Source organism: Tetrao urogallus, assembly GCF_951394365.1.
Source record: "Tetrao urogallus genome assembly, chromosome: 1".
Taxonomy (NCBI): domain Eukaryota; kingdom Metazoa; phylum Chordata; class Aves; order Galliformes; family Phasianidae; genus Tetrao; species Tetrao urogallus.
The window spans coordinates 141,543,870-141,561,025 of record NC_136813.1 but is presented as its reverse complement, the minus strand read 5'-3'; the positions used below and the strand labels follow the sequence as shown (position 1 = coordinate 141,561,025).

General features: G+C 41.2%; 1 protein-coding gene across 3 annotated transcripts in view; it reads left to right on the top strand.

The window, feature by feature from the left end:
* The window catches only part of LARGE1 (LARGE xylosyl- and glucuronyltransferase 1), a gene marked incomplete at both ends in the record, with an annotated part of 197,781 nt that overhangs the window by 122,550 nt on the left and 58,075 nt on the right, over positions 1 to 17,156 (top strand). For all 3 annotated transcript variants that reach the window (XM_079545305.1, XM_079545304.1, XM_079545303.1), the window contains one exon: positions 12,182 to 12,286. In XM_079545305.1, the coding sequence (XP_079401431.1) occupies positions 12,182 to 12,286 (105 nt within the window). The remainder of the gene's footprint in view (positions 1 to 12,181; positions 12,287 to 17,156) is intronic.

Below are 17,156 nucleotides of genomic sequence, written 5' to 3'. Positions count from 1 at the left end.
AAAGAGTAGAGAGCTTAAGTTAATTTTCATAACACTTACCCTTATCCCTTCTCATGGTTGATACAGCTTTCCTTCTCTTTGCTCTGAGGTTCTTCAGAATCACAGAATCACAAGAAACAGGAAAAAAGGGAAATGTCAGCGCTGAGGTGGACTAAAGTTAAAAACCCTAGCATGTCTGGAACTGTCCAGAAAGATTGATTTGCAGAAGTCTGAAGAACGTTTTTGTTTTTCCATATTGTTTTGTCCAAGCCTTATTGGATTCTCCATAAGGAATATTAACCACTTCATTGTCATTGTAGCAAAATGTGTCGTAGATGTAGTAAATTACTGAAAACTGAGAAAAAGTAACTAACGGTTACTAGCAGTCCATGAGACCTATGCTACTATTCACCCTTGGAGCTCAAGGTGCTGTGAGATTCACAATTTCATTTCTGTCAGTCTTGACTCTGTTGTATTCAACAGAGTTATTACATACCAGCAAAACCAAGTCAATACTATATATGATTTCAGGTTGAGTGTACAAGTAAACACATTTTCAGTAACAGAACATCTCAACCACTTTGCCCTGTAAATCTCTTTCTCTCCTGGGTGTGGGTTAAAAGACAGAAAAGAACATAGAGAATGAATTTAAGAACAATTCTCTGCGCATTTATTAGGCGCTTGCAGTGCTCCATCTCTTGCAGCAAAAATAACTTTGAACACTGCTGGGATCAAGTCTTCCACTCTGTTCTCTAAGATGTTCTTATGTGCCCATCTGCTGTTTATCCTGACTGTAGAATCATACCTACCTAGAGAGGTTGAAGCTCATCATAGAGGTGACCCAGCAGAGATTGCACAGCCAGTCAACATGAGAACAAGCAGATCCCAAGTATCTTGAGGTCATCACTAAAGCGTGAGGCTTCTTGTGCAGCTGTTGCACAAGAATACACTTGTATCAAGCAGAAACAGCCCTTCTGTACGCTGAAGATGCAAAACAGAGGTGGTTGTTTGATATCAGAACTCTCTATCAGCACTTCCCTGATATAGGACTAATTGTGTGCAGTCATTAGATATGAGCAAATGTTTACTGTGTCATCCTACCATCTGATACTCCTGATGCATAAATCATTCTTAGCTACAGCCTATCTTGAAGTCTAATTAACAGGATAAGGTGAGCTCCTTACATAAACAAACCAATTATCAGTGTAGTCAGTACCATTAAAAGCAGTGGTAGGAAGAGCTAGGGAGGTAGCAGCACCTTCCTGCAGTTTGTGTCTGCTGAAGGCTCCTGAGTTTTGAACTGGAGAAATTTGCATAGGCTGGTAAAGCCACATAGCCAAAGGGAAAGTGCAGAGCTTGTTTATTTTTTACCAGAACTAAACCCAACAAAGGGGAAAAATAATGTCAACACAGTTGGATTTTAACACCACTTCCACTAAGTTGACACCCTTTTTCACATCACGTGTGTGACTATAGCACTTTTCTGTTATGTATGGTGCTATGTTTTGTGTCTTTTGGTTTTTGTGTGTGTGTTTCTGTTTGTTTGTTTTGTCAACAGAAAATAATCCTTTTAATTTTGTTCATATTGAAATTTTTTTCTGTCTCTGCTTCTACATTCCAGGAGCTCTCTGACACTCAAAGTCCTTACAATACCTCCCAGTGTCTTGCTTAAAAACATTCCTGGTGTGTCCATTGATTTAGAAGATTCATTCTTTTAAAATAAAAAGAAGAGAGGTTAATGTTTTGAACTGCCAAAGAGGATATGAAGTTGGAAGAGCAGATTCTCAATATTAGAAAGCTCTTACCCTCTGTCTCTAAGTCATTGTTAATAAACAACAGATTAGTATTCCAGCAACCTCAGATATCAATTACCGAAACCTGATAGGTGTAGTGAAGCAGTGATGTTATTCCAATTTTATAGAGAGAAAGAAATGTTGCTCCATTACCATGTGCCTTGTTTTGTTCTCTTTTTTTTCTCTACAAGTGTTACTAATAAAAGGAACGGCATAAGAATTAGGTTATTGATTACATATTACAATCTGCTGCTCATATCCCCATTACTGAGATGCATTTCACAGAAGGAGTTTGTGCCAATCAATATATGCATCTCAGGAACTTCCCCCTTTATAAAATTGATACAGTTATGACAGCCATGGTGCGTGAACAGTTACTTTCATGCTTTTCACACTCTTTTTCAAAGCACTTTTGCCGCATTATTTTAGGCAGGGGAAAAAAAAAAAGAAAAAAAAAAGAGATGTATCATTGGTTAAGGGATCACATATTCTTGCATAACACAATTCCATGTCATTGTTTTAATAGCTTGTGTACTCCTGAAACACTGGGCACAGTAATTTTACGTCTTTTCTCTCAGACCTCTGCCTGAATATTAGAACTAGGAGGTTGGAATTGATTGTCCTTATTGTTCATAAGGACATTTTGCTGCTTTCAAAGGAAGCAATTTTCAATTTTATAAAAATGTAGAGTTTCATATCGAATGAATTCAAAATTAAAAGGGAGACTATGACAGGGGAAAAGCAGTAAAGGGACAATCTTCAAGCTGCCATTGGTGTGAATGAAAAGCAAGGCGTGTAGTCAGAGCAGCGGGTACAGACCCTGACCTCCTACAATCTGGTTAGAATACTCATCAGCTGGAAATGGGTTCATGTCAAGTCTACTATTGCTGTTAATTAGATGGCATTGCTGCTGCTGGGACATTTTACTCCATTACAAGTGACACAGAAGGTCACTGAAGTGAAGAAAGATAAGATTAGCAGCACATGAAGCTGGTTTGGGCATCTTATGGTCAAGCCTAATTTCACAACTATTTCTGTGATTGGGCACAACCACAAATGCAAACTCCATACTAGAGCTCTGCTCCTGGCAATGTTTTGCACATACCCTTAATAAGTAGGTAGGTATCCTTTAGTTAGGGCAGCTAGAAAATAAAAACAAAAATTTCTGTATGTGTCCAAATCATTAACATCTTCGAAATACTTTTTTATGTCAGCTTTTGTCGACACAGGAGCCCTGATGTTATATGCACACAAGGCCTTGTAATTGCCACAGAGAACCTCAAAAATCTTTGTTCCGAAGTGAATGGTTTTCTCCACACTCTATTATGCACAGCTGCTTAGAATCCACTTCCCAGAAATTCTGCAGTTGTTAGCATTGCAAACATTAATGATAGATTTCCTAACTTTGCTGTAGTTTGCTGAACTTTTCACTGTCCTCTTCGTTGTCTAACAATTTCCTTGGAGTAGAGGAGGTGAACAGAAACCTAATACATTCTCATATTTCAATTGATTTCAGTCTTTAATCTTTCCTTATGAAGATGAATCACAGATTTAGCTTTTTATTCCAGTCTTTCTCAACACAATTCTGCATATTTGATCACCGTTTGTGTATGATTTTGCTTTTTGAACCCTCCCTCCTACCACTTACAGAACACTTGAAATGTTTCTTTTGTAAGAGACTCTTGCAGAGTTATTCTTCTCTGGCCCAAGTCGCTGTAACTTCTGTATCCCTGACCATATCACCACCTCTGAATACATTCAGAAGGCAGCTGATGCCATTGCCTTAGATTTTTGTTCCAGCACTGACAGGGCCATTATTCCTTTCTCTAATTCCTTTCTCCTTCACTCACACAACCTTGCCCAACATGTTTCCCAGCTCTCCATGTACTGCATCTACCTCTGCTTCAACTAACTACCTCCTTTTTTTAAGTCTATTCAATGCCTGTCTCTTCCTCTCCTGGTATGCTATCCAGTGGGTTATTCCCTTGCAGTCATGGTCTCCTCCCCTGAGCCAGACTTGCAGTACCTTCGCTGAGTTTCTCAAGCGAATTGTTCCTTACTAATTGCAGTTCTCTCAATGAGAAACCAGTCCACAAAGAAAGGCAAATGGCTGTTGGGAAACACCAGAACACCAGTGTACTCAGTGGAAGCAGGATGCCAAATAAAAAAGGTAAACTTGAGTGAGAGGTGTATTTCCCTGAAATTTGACATTTATATATGTAAAAGATAAGCTCTTAATTGTAAAGACTTTCTCTCCCTCAACATCCTTGTGTGCATATATACAGACACTGGTGTGGCCTCACCTTGCATACTGCGTGCAGTTTTGGGCACCACAGTACAAAAAACTATTTGGGAGTGTCCAAAGGAGGGCTGTGAAGATAGCTAAAGGTATATACATACAGGTGTATGAGGAGCAGCTGAAGTCCCTGGATTTGCTCAGCATGGAGCAGAGGAGCTGAGGGGAGGCCTGATGGCGGCTGCAGCTCCTCACAGGGAGCGGAGGGCAGCGCTGAGCTCTGCTGTGTGTGACAGCGACAGGGCCCGAGGGAACGGCATGGAGCTGTCAGGGGAGGGCAGCTGGGGATTAGGGACAGGGTCTGCAGCAGAGGGTGGTGGGCATGGAACAGAACACCCAGCGCTGTGGGCACGGCCCCGAGATGTTGGAGTTCAAGAAGCTTTGGACACCACTCACAGACATAGGCTCTGATTTTTGGGTGGTCCTGTGTGGAGCCAGGAGTTGCACTCATTGATCCTTATGGGTCCCTTCCAATTAAGGATTTTCTTTGGTTCTATGACATGTATGCATGTATATGTGTGTAAATAGAGAGATGCACATATATATAATGGCAGTCTGCCATTGTTTATCTTGGGAGGTGGTGTCGATCTGCCTGAGGGTAGGGAGGCCCTGCAGAGGGATCTAGATAAGCTGGATTGCTGGGCCGAGGTGAATGGGATGAGGTTTAACAAGGCCAAATGTCGGGTCCTGCACTTTGGCCATAATAACCCCATGCAGCGCTACAGGCTTGGGGATGAGTGGTTGGATGACTGTGAAGAGGAAAGGGACCTGGGAGTGTTGGTTGATGCTGGGCTGAACATGAGCTAACAGTGTGCCCAGGTGGCCAAGAGGGCCAACAGCATCCTGGCCTGCATTAGAAATAGTGTGGCCAGCAGGAGCAGGGAGGTGATCGTCCCCCTGTACTCAGCTCTGGTGAGTCCGCACCTCGAGTACTGTGTTCAGTTTTGGGCCCCTCACTACAAGAAAGACATTGAGGCCCTGGGGTGTGTCCAGAGAAGGGCAACGAAACTGGTGAGGGGTCTGGAGCACAAGTCTTAGGAGGAGCGGCTGAGGGAGCTGGGATTGTTCAGTCTGGAGAAGAGGAGGCTCAGGGGAGACCTCACTGCACTTTACAACTTCCTGAAGGGAGGTTGTGATGAAAAAGGGTCTGGCCTCTTTTCCCAGGCAAATGGTAGGACCCGAGGAAACGGCCAGAAGTTATACCAGAGGAGATTTAGGTTGGGTATTAGGAGAAACTTCTTCTCTCAGAGGGTGGTCAGGCACTGGAATGGCTGCCCAGGGAGGTGGTGGAGTCGCCGTCCCTGGCAGTGTTCAAGAGGCGCCTGGATGAGGAGCTACGAGATGTGATTTAGTAGCTTGTGGTACTGGGAATGGGAGGGTGGTTGGACTGGATGATCTTGCAGGTCGTTTCCAACCTTGCGATTCTATGATTCTATGTGTGTGTGCACATACAGTGCATTTGTGTGTTGTATGTATGCATGCATATGAAAAAATGAACAGTAGAGGTAGAAGTAACCAGTTCTGTGGAACCAAAAGCGCAATGTATCCCACTCTGTAAAGGCATATGAGGAAATGTCAACTGTTTTTTTTTCTGGGGACGGGCAGACCTGGCTACAGTGCACAAAGAAAATTTAATGTGCATATTTTAATGTGGATTTGTCGTAAAATTTCCAAGGACTTTTTAGAGGTAAGTTCAGAGAGTTATTGTGCTAGAAATACGTTTCCAGAAGTAACTTGGGGATTTTGTGATGTGAGAAAACAAGAGTCTTTTTTTAGGGATGGAAGAGGGCATGCAAATAAAATAGAGCAGTGAGTATGGAAACAGGAAGAAACATGAATTGATATAGACAGAGCAAGAATTGCGCAGGTCATCAGTAGTGAGGATGAGGAGCTTGAGACTGGCAGTGATCTTTAAAGGCAGATGAGATATCTGGCAGAACAAGTGGAAGATTTTAGAAGCCACGTACCTTGTATCAACTAGCGCAGGATCGGGGACCAGAAGGCCGTAGAGGAAGGGTCCATCACTCAGGCAAGACTAACATCAAGTGCAACTCATTCAGCTGGTATAAATTAGCGTAACTACACTAATTTCACTGAAGATATGCAGATTTATACCAGCAAAGCACGTGTCCTCACAGATCTTATGATCATTTCAGAAAAGTAGTGTGTCTTACGGACATATTTAAAAGATAAAACAAATCAGGAGAAGGATGGAGAAGGAAAGTAGAGGGAAAGGATATTAATGAAAGATTTTAACTCTGATTCAAAATAACCCAGCTTCATTGTACTATTATATATTCTAATAGTCCTGACAATCCTCATCAGACTTAGTACTGGGCAATTTGGAAATATGCTAGCATTTTGAATGTGTACCTTTTCCCTCTTCCCTCCTTATACCTTTTTATTCTCTATGTCTGTGTCCCATTTTGGGAGAACTAATTGCAGTTCTCCTGATTTTAGCCAGACTTGAATCTTAAAGTCTCACTGAATCCTTCTTCTGTTTTTTTTTTTTTCTCGGCTTATGCTGAAGGCATGCATTGCTGCAGTCGTAGTACTTGGCTGCAGCTCCAGCATTCATGTCTGTATTAAATTCCTAATGACCTAAACCATGACCGTTGAAGTATTTAAAAGTAGCAAGACAGAGTTCTGCTCTGTTCTGCTTTAAAAACCTCCACAGTGTAGTATTTGTTGTTTTTTTTGTATTTGTAAGCACTAAAAATACTTTACACTTGCTTTTCCTTTTTAAGGCTAACCAAATACCACTAAACTGTGATAATACAAGAGCTGTGCTGAAATGGACTTTTCTTATCACCTCATCTTTTAGTCATGGGTGATCAAGGTGGCATTCCACCCTGCCCATCCCTTTAAGATGCCTTTCTGGAAACAGCCTAATGTCCTGAGCACTGAAGGTGCAGCTCAGTCAGAATATCTGCAGTGGAGCCATGGCTCTAACTATGCTTGCAGAGGAGTCACGTGATAGACATGGTAATGACTAAGACAAGAAAAAATGTTTTTAACTGAAGAAGTAGTAGAAAGTAATTGTAATATTTATTATATTTTTTAGTATTATTACTGCTGTTTGTAAGAGCAAAATAACTGAAGGCCAAAGCTGAGCTTAAGGTTGATTGTACAGAAGATTCCACAGAAGGTGAAATTCTCTAAGATCAGGAAAGTCATAAAGAGAAGAGAAGGAAAAGGTTGTTCTTGCTCTTTTCCACTGTGGAAACTATTGGTCACCAGATGAAACAACCAGAAACCACATTCAATATAATCAGAACCTGCTACTTCACATGAGTCATGCCATGGGAAATGAAGGTGCACTGCTGAGCAGTGCCAACATCCAGCTGCCCTGTGCTGTGCTCCTCACTGCTGGTGAAGGGACAGTACTGTGCTCAGTGGAGCCTGGTTGCATACAGTTGCTGTTGTGCTTTCAGTACAAAATAACATTACCTCAGAGCGCTTATACTGCGATATGTGAGACAGGCAAAGTGAGAGAGGGATTACTGTTACCACCGTTATTATTAATGGAGAATTGAGCAGGAGGCTGTTGTGTGACTTGTGCAGTGTCACCCAGGAAATCAGTATCAGGACTGAAATGAGATCTTGAGTTCCCTTCAACTCCTGAATTGCAGGAACATGCTTTCCCCTCTGTTAGCCACCAAAAACCTATGAAGTGTAAACTGAATCAAAGGCATTGAGTTGACAGGCTCAGAAGTATCTGTTCTTTTCCATGGAAGCTTCTTTCCAGGCACAGTTAAGCATTAGCAAGGAGAGATGCTCTTCCCATCAGGTGAGCTGTCTGGGAGCCGTACTGTGCAAAACACCCATCCAAGCAGCTGCCTTCTACAGAAGCCCAGTCCCAAAGCCAGACTGTGCTGCCTCAAAAGGGACAACCTGGCTGTGATTCTGCCTGCTCAGTGCCTTGACAGCGTGGCCATGCCAGAATCATACAACCATTTGACTTGAGAAGGACCTTTAAAGGTCATCTGATCCAACTCCCATGCAATGAATGGGGACATCTACAGGTAGATCAGGGTGCTCAGAATCCCTCCATCCTGACTGGGTGTATCCAGGGACAGGCCATCCACCATCTCTCTGTCAACCTGTGCCAGTGCCTCACCACCCTTATTGTAAAAACCTTCTGCCGTATATCCAGTCTAAATCTCCCCTCTTGTAGTTTGAAACCATTTCCCCTTGTTCTATCCCAACAGATCCTGCTGAAGAGTCTGTCCCCTTCTTCCTTATAGCCTTGTTTTCTGTTGTCTGGATGTTGGTGATGTATAAATAAGTAAGAAAGACAGCTTCATTTTCATAAGCTAACATGTGCCTGGAGTAACAGAGAGGGAGAGAAGTGCACTTAATCATAACTGCAGGGCCAGAGCAGAAAACAATGACAGAGCTTTTGCTGTTAGTCACGGTATTTTATTATAATAATTCATAGGAAGAAGAAACAGACAGCTGAACAATTCAGATTTATTATGGTAGCCACCGTGTTCTCATTTGCTGGAGAAATAGTTCAAGTAACTCCTTCGTGCTTCCTTATTACAAAAGGCCACAGTGGCAAGGAGCATTGGTCTTTCCCCTCCAAAAGTCTGAATTCAGAATGTAGTGTGATTGGAGGCAAGATGAGAATGGGGAAAGTTTCTCTTTGATGTTGCACATCACTTTGGCCTGTGCCTCAATTTGATAACTGTATGATGCATTTAACAAAACAAAATGACTGCTGATGCTCAGACTTGCTAGTCAGAGTGCTATAAAAAATACAGATACTAAAAAAAAAACCAAATCAGGTGATAATTTTGAATGAAATCTTTCTATTTGCTCAAAATTTGAAAGGGCACAACTTTATGATTTTGTGGAGGTTTTGGATGTTTTAAGCTTATAGAATGTGATAGACAGGATATATATTGTACATTGTATATTTGTATATAATGAATCTGTATTATGTGTCACAATGGTAATATTGAAATGAGTGGGGTTGTACATTTAGAAGTGGTTATTTTGATATCTTTAGATCAAAATGTTTTGGCATCTCTTTCCCAGAGTATATTTCTGAATTTCACTTCATTTTACTGATTGAGAACAAAGAAAATGTTTGGAGCCATCAACCAAACCATGCAACCAAAGTTCTGTTTTTCTGATCACTTCTGCCGTAAGTCAGTCATGGAGACGTAAAGGGAAAAACACATACATTCTTCTTTGGCAGAGACAGCAACACTGTTCCAGGCTAGAGAAAATAGGAATATAACAAGACAAAATACTAAATGTTTCTTTATAACTTTCTACAAGCTCATCTGCTCATCTGTTTCATCTGCCCGGTAGATCTTTAGACACCAGGAAGGTTAACAAGAGCCAGACAAGCAATATAACATCTGCCCTAGGAGAGTACCTGAACATGTGTGGATTCCCAGACCAATGCAAAATCAAATTTAAAAGTGTTAGGTATCACATCTTATTTTGTATTTGTAGCAAGCTAAAAGGGCATGTGCAGGCAGTTATTTCAGCTCAGTTGATGCAGCATTAAGTGACGTTATCTGATCTGTGTATCTAAGCCCCAAAGCTCACATGATGTCAATTGCTGCCCTCATCCACGTGCTGTATCAAACCTCCAAGAATACTGAGAGCAGGATTTGTTGTGGCGTCTTCAAAAATAAAGGGAAATAGGGAAGGAAACCATAAAGCTACTATAAATATGTGTGAACGTAATCTCCTAAGTCTTTTCTCTTTATCTTATCATGAGAAATAATCAAGAAGTAAGAATTTCAGGGCTACATTGTCAGAACTGAGATTTTGAACTAGTAGGTGGGAAAGCAAAACCATTAACAAGCAGCAAGGTTTGTTCATTTCCTATTATTCATCAGTTTGAAGGCTGAGCTGTCTGACTTGTTGGGAAATGCATGGGGCTAAAATAATGAAAGCAGATTGTTGCTCCCTGGTAAGGAAGTTTGGTATCTGCCACTTGCAAATGGAATTCAAACATTTCTTTTGATGTTAATGGTGCTATCCTGCAAAGGATCTGTGGACTGCTGAGTTGTGAAATGTGCTGTTAGAATATAAGCAGGGTCACTCTCTTCCTACTAGTTGTTACAATCCATTGCAGCCCAGATGCACCTGCATTTTTTTGTTTTTCTCATCCTTTGCTAGCCATTATAGTTCCTTATTTTGATTTATTCTACCTCATATGTAGGGGAGTGGTTATAAAGATCATGCAACCTTCCAGCGTGGTATCAACAAATGTTAGTATAAATTGTGCCCTTAAGCCTTTTTTAGCTAAGATTTGTATGAATCAGTCGAGACCCCTTCCCTTTTTCCTTTCAATATATGGCTCATGGGGCCTTATTTGTGTTCAGCGTGTTCTGGGTGTCCTACAGTTGAGATGCAGCAGTTTATTTGTATTGAGAAAGAACATATCTTCTATGCATCAGTTGCTTTGGATGTATCTATCTCTAATTTGTAATTCAGCTCATTCTCTTACATGCTGCACTCTGTTAGTATTACCAGTTTTAAGTAGCACCAGTGGGGTGAGAATGTATGGTATTCTTTATCTTCTCCCCTAGACTTTCCATTTCCTTAAAAAACTCATGAAGGAGTTTAATGTGAAAAACAAAATATGAAATATGCACTGCAAAAGGAGAGACAGAATCAGAAAATGAGGGCTGGTATGTTATGATTAGGATAGAGCAGGTTGATCCTGAACAGTGGTACAGAGTGAGCCTGGTAATCTCTCAAGGTTATTTCTAGATTGATTTCCGTTCACTCCTTGAAGGCTTTTGTAATGTGCAGTTTTCATTTATTTGTTATATGCACTGGCCACTCACTGCTGCTCACCCTCTGAAACAGAATTTGAGACACGAGGCTTACTGACATTCCACTGCATTAGGTACCACAGGAGACTATCCCAATCATCTGGCCTACACCAATGTCTTCCCAGCTGATTATAAAATTGAGCCTGTCTGTATGCCTTGCTTCTCAACCCAGTCGTGTCTTAGACCATACTGAATTTTTTATGGTGCAGCTATGGTCCCACATAGCCGGCATAGGTTGGTTGATAAATTGCTGCTTTCAACGTGCTGCTGTGACCATGCACTCAGTTCTGTGAGCGTAGCTGGGATTTGAAAATGTGCTTTCAGACGCAATGTTTAATTGTTTCTAAAAAGGTTGCAAAACCATTTTCAGTCTTAGTCATGGTGCCCTCTCCAATACACCATTCCCCTTCCTTCCTTCCTTTAACTGGATCCAAATGCAGTCTTCCCGTCCCTCTGTCCTCCATCACCAGAGCATCATTTCAATCACTTGTCTTATTTACATTTTATGCAGCACATTTCAGAATAGATAATTAAGTCCTTATCTATACAAACATTCACTTTTCAGTTGATTTTTAAGCAGTGCAAACCTTCTAGACACATTTGATTTAAAGCACGTTTTACCCTAGCTGAAGCCAGCTGCTAATCAATGTAAGCTGAACCAAAATAAGTCCATTTAAAACTGAAATCATAATTCTTATGCTGTATTCCACATAGGCTTACCTAAATGACTTTTAAATTAATCTCTTAAATTAAAGCAGTGCAACTTACGTAGGTAAACCCTTAGAATCCAGTTTTTTCCTGAGCTAAAGGAATCTCTTTTGTGACTGAAAAAAAAACCACCCTGGAATGAGGCAGGGAGAACATGGGAAGAGAGTAATTTGTTATACTGAGCCTTGTTCTTCTATTATGTTATCTCCATCAGAGTATAAACAGATCTTCATATTAGATGATCGTTTTACCAACACTTACTTCTCACTAGGAGGATTCTCCATCATTGTGTTCCAAAATCAAGCAGCATTCATATTTGTCTGGGTGATATATTTTTGTCAGCATGACAAAGGTTCCCACAGTGTTTAATTACTCAGACTAGCCAGGGGAGAAGGAAAGAAATGAGCCGTGCTGAGTTTGCTGTGCCAGGATTGCTTTCTGTTATATAAGCAGGCATCTTCCTAATGCATGAAAGGAAGGCAGCTTCAGAACTGCTGTCTACTGTTGCCACTGCCTGTCCCTCTTCAGATTTTGTGTGTGCTTTCCATTGGCTGAGTGACTTTTCTCTAATGATCCCCTTGCAATGTGCTCATTTCCAGGGCAGCAGGTTCTTGGCTTAGTGGAGAACCAGAGTGACTGGTATTTGGGCAACCTTTGGAAGAACCATCGACCCTGGCCAGCGCTTGGGAGGGGCTACAACACAGGTACTCCGTGAGGGTTTTCTTTGAGTTAACATTTGCGTTGCGCGTGGAATCAGTCCTCTGGTGCAGAGTATGAGATGCAGTAGCTCACATCTCCTTTCATAACCTACTGCAAGATTTGCCATTGAAAACAGTAAAAATGATGCAGTGGGGTGCAGTGGAGTTTCTGCTCGTGTGCTACTCTGAAGGGAATATGTTCCCTCTCTAAATGATCTTGAGGGATATTGTATGGCATACTTGGGGAAAGGACAGCCTTTCAGCTGTCTGACACATCCTTAGCACTTCTGCAACATTTCCGTCTGTGGTGAAGCGTATATAGTCTCAGCAAGACAGAAAGAACAGGAATGAGGCCTCGTGTTCTGTAGAGAGGTAAATGGTATCACAAAATGTCAACCCAATAAAGATATAACTCCTGCAGGATGGCAACAGGGTCATAATTGTCCTAATAAAATGCAAACTACTGGCCATCAATTTCTGGTGCCATGAGAAAGGAATAAAGGCACTAGATCAGAGAATGTATTAGCTTACAAGAGACAGGTCTTCTCACTGATTTGTGTTTGGTGTGTGAGAAAACATACCAGGTGCATAAAGAACACACACGTATATCTAAATCATTTTGATGCTAGACTTTACATGCTGTTGCAGAGAGTTAGGTCCTCCTCTATTTGTAATAAAAGGGCAGAACAGATGGTGAAGCCTCTGTTTAGAAAAGATGAGTCCGTTTAAATATCCATGCACTATCAGAAAATGATTTACCATAATAGTGGTTTTGCTTTGCAGAAATGTATTGGATTGAATTAAACAGACTTACTAGAAAAAAGGATTACATGCAGTTCTAGCTGGGTCATCTGTATTTCTGTAGTCGTTTGTATATTTGAGGGAATCATGCCTGTTTTTGTGAATTGGTATTTCAGCCTCTGCAAGGCATCTCTCTTCAGTGAAAATGTTCAAGTGTAGCCTGACAGAATATGGGCTGCTAGGAATATAAGATTTTGGCAGAAGTTGTTTGTTTCCTGGTTCTTTGCTTGCCAAAACAGACTGCATATGTGAAGGTTTGGTCTGCTCCCACTCTCCAAACACATTAGACAGAACTAAATTTCATGGATTTGTCCTGGAGTCTGAAAGCTTCTGTTATACAGAACCAAACTAGTCGATGTCAAATGTTCAGTGTTACACCACAAAGCAATATGTTTTGCTCTACTGAGAGATGACCACCTCATATAGCTCCTTTCTTTCTGCTGCGTTTTCACTTTTTCCTTTCTGCCATTTTAATGCTGTCCAAGAGAAATGTGGCACATCCATATAACGTTAGGCTGAGCCAGAAATGTTATGTAGTATCTGAAATGCAATTATTCAAATATAAATGCTGAAAAGCTTTAGGTTTAGGTTACTAACCTAAATGCTTTACCAAATGTCAGTGTATCACAAAATACTCCCTCTAAAAGCAAAAATAGCTGAATGTCGGTAGCCTTTCACACACAGTGTGTGTGTTTATTTGCAGTGTTTGTAAATACAGAGTTGCCAGGCCAAAGGTAATCCTGCACATGATTTTAGACCGCTTGCAGTTTTGTTCTCCAGACAATTCACGTGCAGTTATATAATTGACAGGTGACTGTAATAAGTGGAATGACATTTTTTCAAGTACGTGGAACAAGAGGTCACTGAGGGAAACAGTGCAATGTATGAGAGATAGCAAGTGGTGTTACTGACAAAATCAGCATCATTTACTATAATTTTTTTTAATTGAATTCATTTTTTGCCTCAGTAATCTAGCAGAGATTAGAGCTATAAATCTCTCAGGGTAGAAGAGAAAGAAACTGGAGCTTGTTTGATGTGTTCAGCAAATGAAAATAATTGACACTGATGACAGCACTGTGGACAGGTGTATTCAGAAAGCTAAAGGGAGGGGTGTAAAGGTAGTCAATAACTCTTAAGCAAAATACTCAAAAAAGACAGTGGGCCCAATGGGGATGACAGGGGTGCAGAGTCATGCTTGTGAACAGTGAAAGGGCCCCCAAAGCGTGGAGTATTTAATGAGTTAAGTGGAGATGGATGAGAGGGAAGCCATCAGATGGACTTTGCTCTTGTGAGAATGTTTATTACAGTCTGAAGGAAAAGACCCAGCCCTGGCACATTTGATGCAGGATCATCTCTCATAGTCAGAACTCTTCCATTGCTTTCCCCCTATTCCTAAAGTAAATAGTTTATCACTTACTTCTACTTTTCTACACTGAAGCCACTCTGGCCGATATACAGGCTAGGAGCCCCAGAAGACAGGTACATTAAAGCTAAAGGTGTTTTTGTTCCTTCTCTACCAGCTCTTTAAACCCAGTAAGCGTTTGCATTCTTCTGTTCCTCTGTTCACAAACCAGATCTCCAGACACCCAATACAGATTTTCAAGGAAAGATTTTTGATTGGTTGGTTTTTATTATTGTTTCACATTTGCACATTTACTTTAGTCCACGATAATGCTGTGTTAGAAAAAAAACAGACCAAACTCAAAAGTCAATTCAGAGACAACTGAATTTGTGTTTAAAATGTTTTTATTTAGACCCATCTTTTATCTGAGATAGCATTCACTTTGTTGGGCCATTTTGAAATCACAGACTCATAGAATCATTAAAGTTGGAAAAGACCTGTAGGATCACCTGGTCCAACCACTAGCCCATCCCCACCATGCCCACTGACCACAGTGCCACATCCACACGGTTCTGGAACACCTCCAGGGACGGTGACTGCACTACCTCCCTGGGCAGCCTGTGCCACTGCAGCACCACCCTTTCTGAGAAGAATTTTTTCCTGATACCCAGCCTGAACCTCCCTTGGTGCAACTTGAGGCCATTACCTCTCATCCTATCGCTGTTACCTGGCAGAAGAGGCCAACCCCCACCTCACTGCAATCGCCTTTCAGGTCATTGTAGAAGCATTAAGGTCTCCCCTGCGCCAGACTGAACAAACCCAGTTCTTTCCAGCCGCTCCCCATAAGACTTGTGCTCCAGACCCTTTAAATACTCTTCCTTCTGTATCACAAAATGCGGATTTTTTCCTATACTTCATTGATCGAAACTCAGTAATCTACTTAATCAAATATGTTTTATATGTTGTCCACTCTATTTTGTTGACTACACTGAAATTAACTTGCAGTAAGATTATTCATGCATTAGTTAAATCAAACTCTTCACGTTATCTATGTTGTCATTCACTGACTATACTGTGCTTCCAATAGTATTGCCTGAGCTGCAGGAGGATTTTTCTCTTTACAGATGTTAAACTGACAGCTCCAGAATTGCTCTGTATGGCTTGATGTTCGTTTCTGGAGTAGCAGTCATCTTAGTCCTCAGAAAAATACCTTGTCAAAGAAATTCTCAGCATAAAAGCTTTTAGTGCTTTGTCTGCATTATACTTTCCATCATGGGGGGAGCATAGCTTTTAATAGCAGTTTCTTGGAACTCCATTGTCATGATTTCAAGCCGCTTTCCCAGCTGGCATACATCATCCCTTGGCTTCCCTGCCTCCCTGCAGCAGGGCCAATTTACAGCAGCTGAGAATCGCACCCTGAGCCCTCTCAGATGGAAAGAGTGGATCAGACTAAATTGCATGAGGCAGTGTATTCAGGGCAGTTTTCAAGACCTGTGAGAATTTAGTCTCTTGACAAAAAATGTCCACTATTATTGAGATAGCTCAGAATTCATTCTCTATCATGCCACAGCATGAGAACCATTTCTCAGAGTGACCCTTTCATCTGTGGGTTTAAGTTCTTATTGAAATAGACACAATGAAAATTGGTGCCAAAACAGAACAGGATGAACAGCAGTAAACTGAGGAAAGGACAAGCACCTAAAAGGCTGGGACAGGGCTGCAGGGGGAGGCTGTCAGAAAAGCTAAAGAGCTTCAGGTTCAATCTCTTTTCTGTGTTATTGTTTCAGTTATCACTGGAAATGTAGCGCTGCTGCTTCTGCTGCAGTTTTCAAATCCGAAGTTTCCTCTTCCTTTCTGTCTCAGAGTTGGAAAGTCTCACCTTGCTCTGAATCGTGAACTGATTAGGGACATCACTACCTAGGAATGTGAGCCACTTTATCCTGGGACAGCCCAATTCTGAAATCAGGGTGCCAGGAAGTTTTTGCAGAAACTTCAGCCCAAGGGATTTCAGACTCCTGAACCACAGAAGTCCATCCTAAAGATTTGAGGCTCGTCTAAAAACGCTGCCTTGGTGGAACTGTGAGGTGCTGTAAGGAGGAGTCTTACAGCTTGAGCTGAAGATAGCTCCCACGCTGAGGAATGTCACATTACCAGATCTGTGGATTGAGAACAGAAGGCAACGGCTAGCACCTAACAATTACCTGCCTACATGTGCATCGTGCGTTATTGCTTCCATGTTTGTAATGACTGGAAGAAAGCTAGAATGAATCTTTCCTTAATTGTTAGCCTGAAGAGAGGACATATGAAGGATGAATGGCAAGTGGAAGCATATGTTATGTCATTTTTGCATAATATTTAACAACTACAGAGAATAAAGGCAAGTGTAGGGCAGATTGTTTATATAAGACTAGATGAGATCACATCTAACACTGCTTTTTGATGATACTGTGCATCTTCAGTGCAGAAAGCAAACGAGGAATAAAGCAATGCAGAGCAGGTGTGAGGAGGGTCATGACAGTCTGTGAACCTGGGCTGGAAATGCAGTAACTGCTTTCATGTACCCTTCTACTCGTGGCAGTATAATAATGGATCTGATCATAGAAATTGCTGAGCACTTTCAATTAATTAATCATTTCTTTCTTTTTTTTTTTTTTTTTTTTTTTGTTTTCCAAAAACCCTCACTATTAATGCTTAAGTAGTTATTTCTGTCTAATTCTGGCTAGCCAGAAGTAG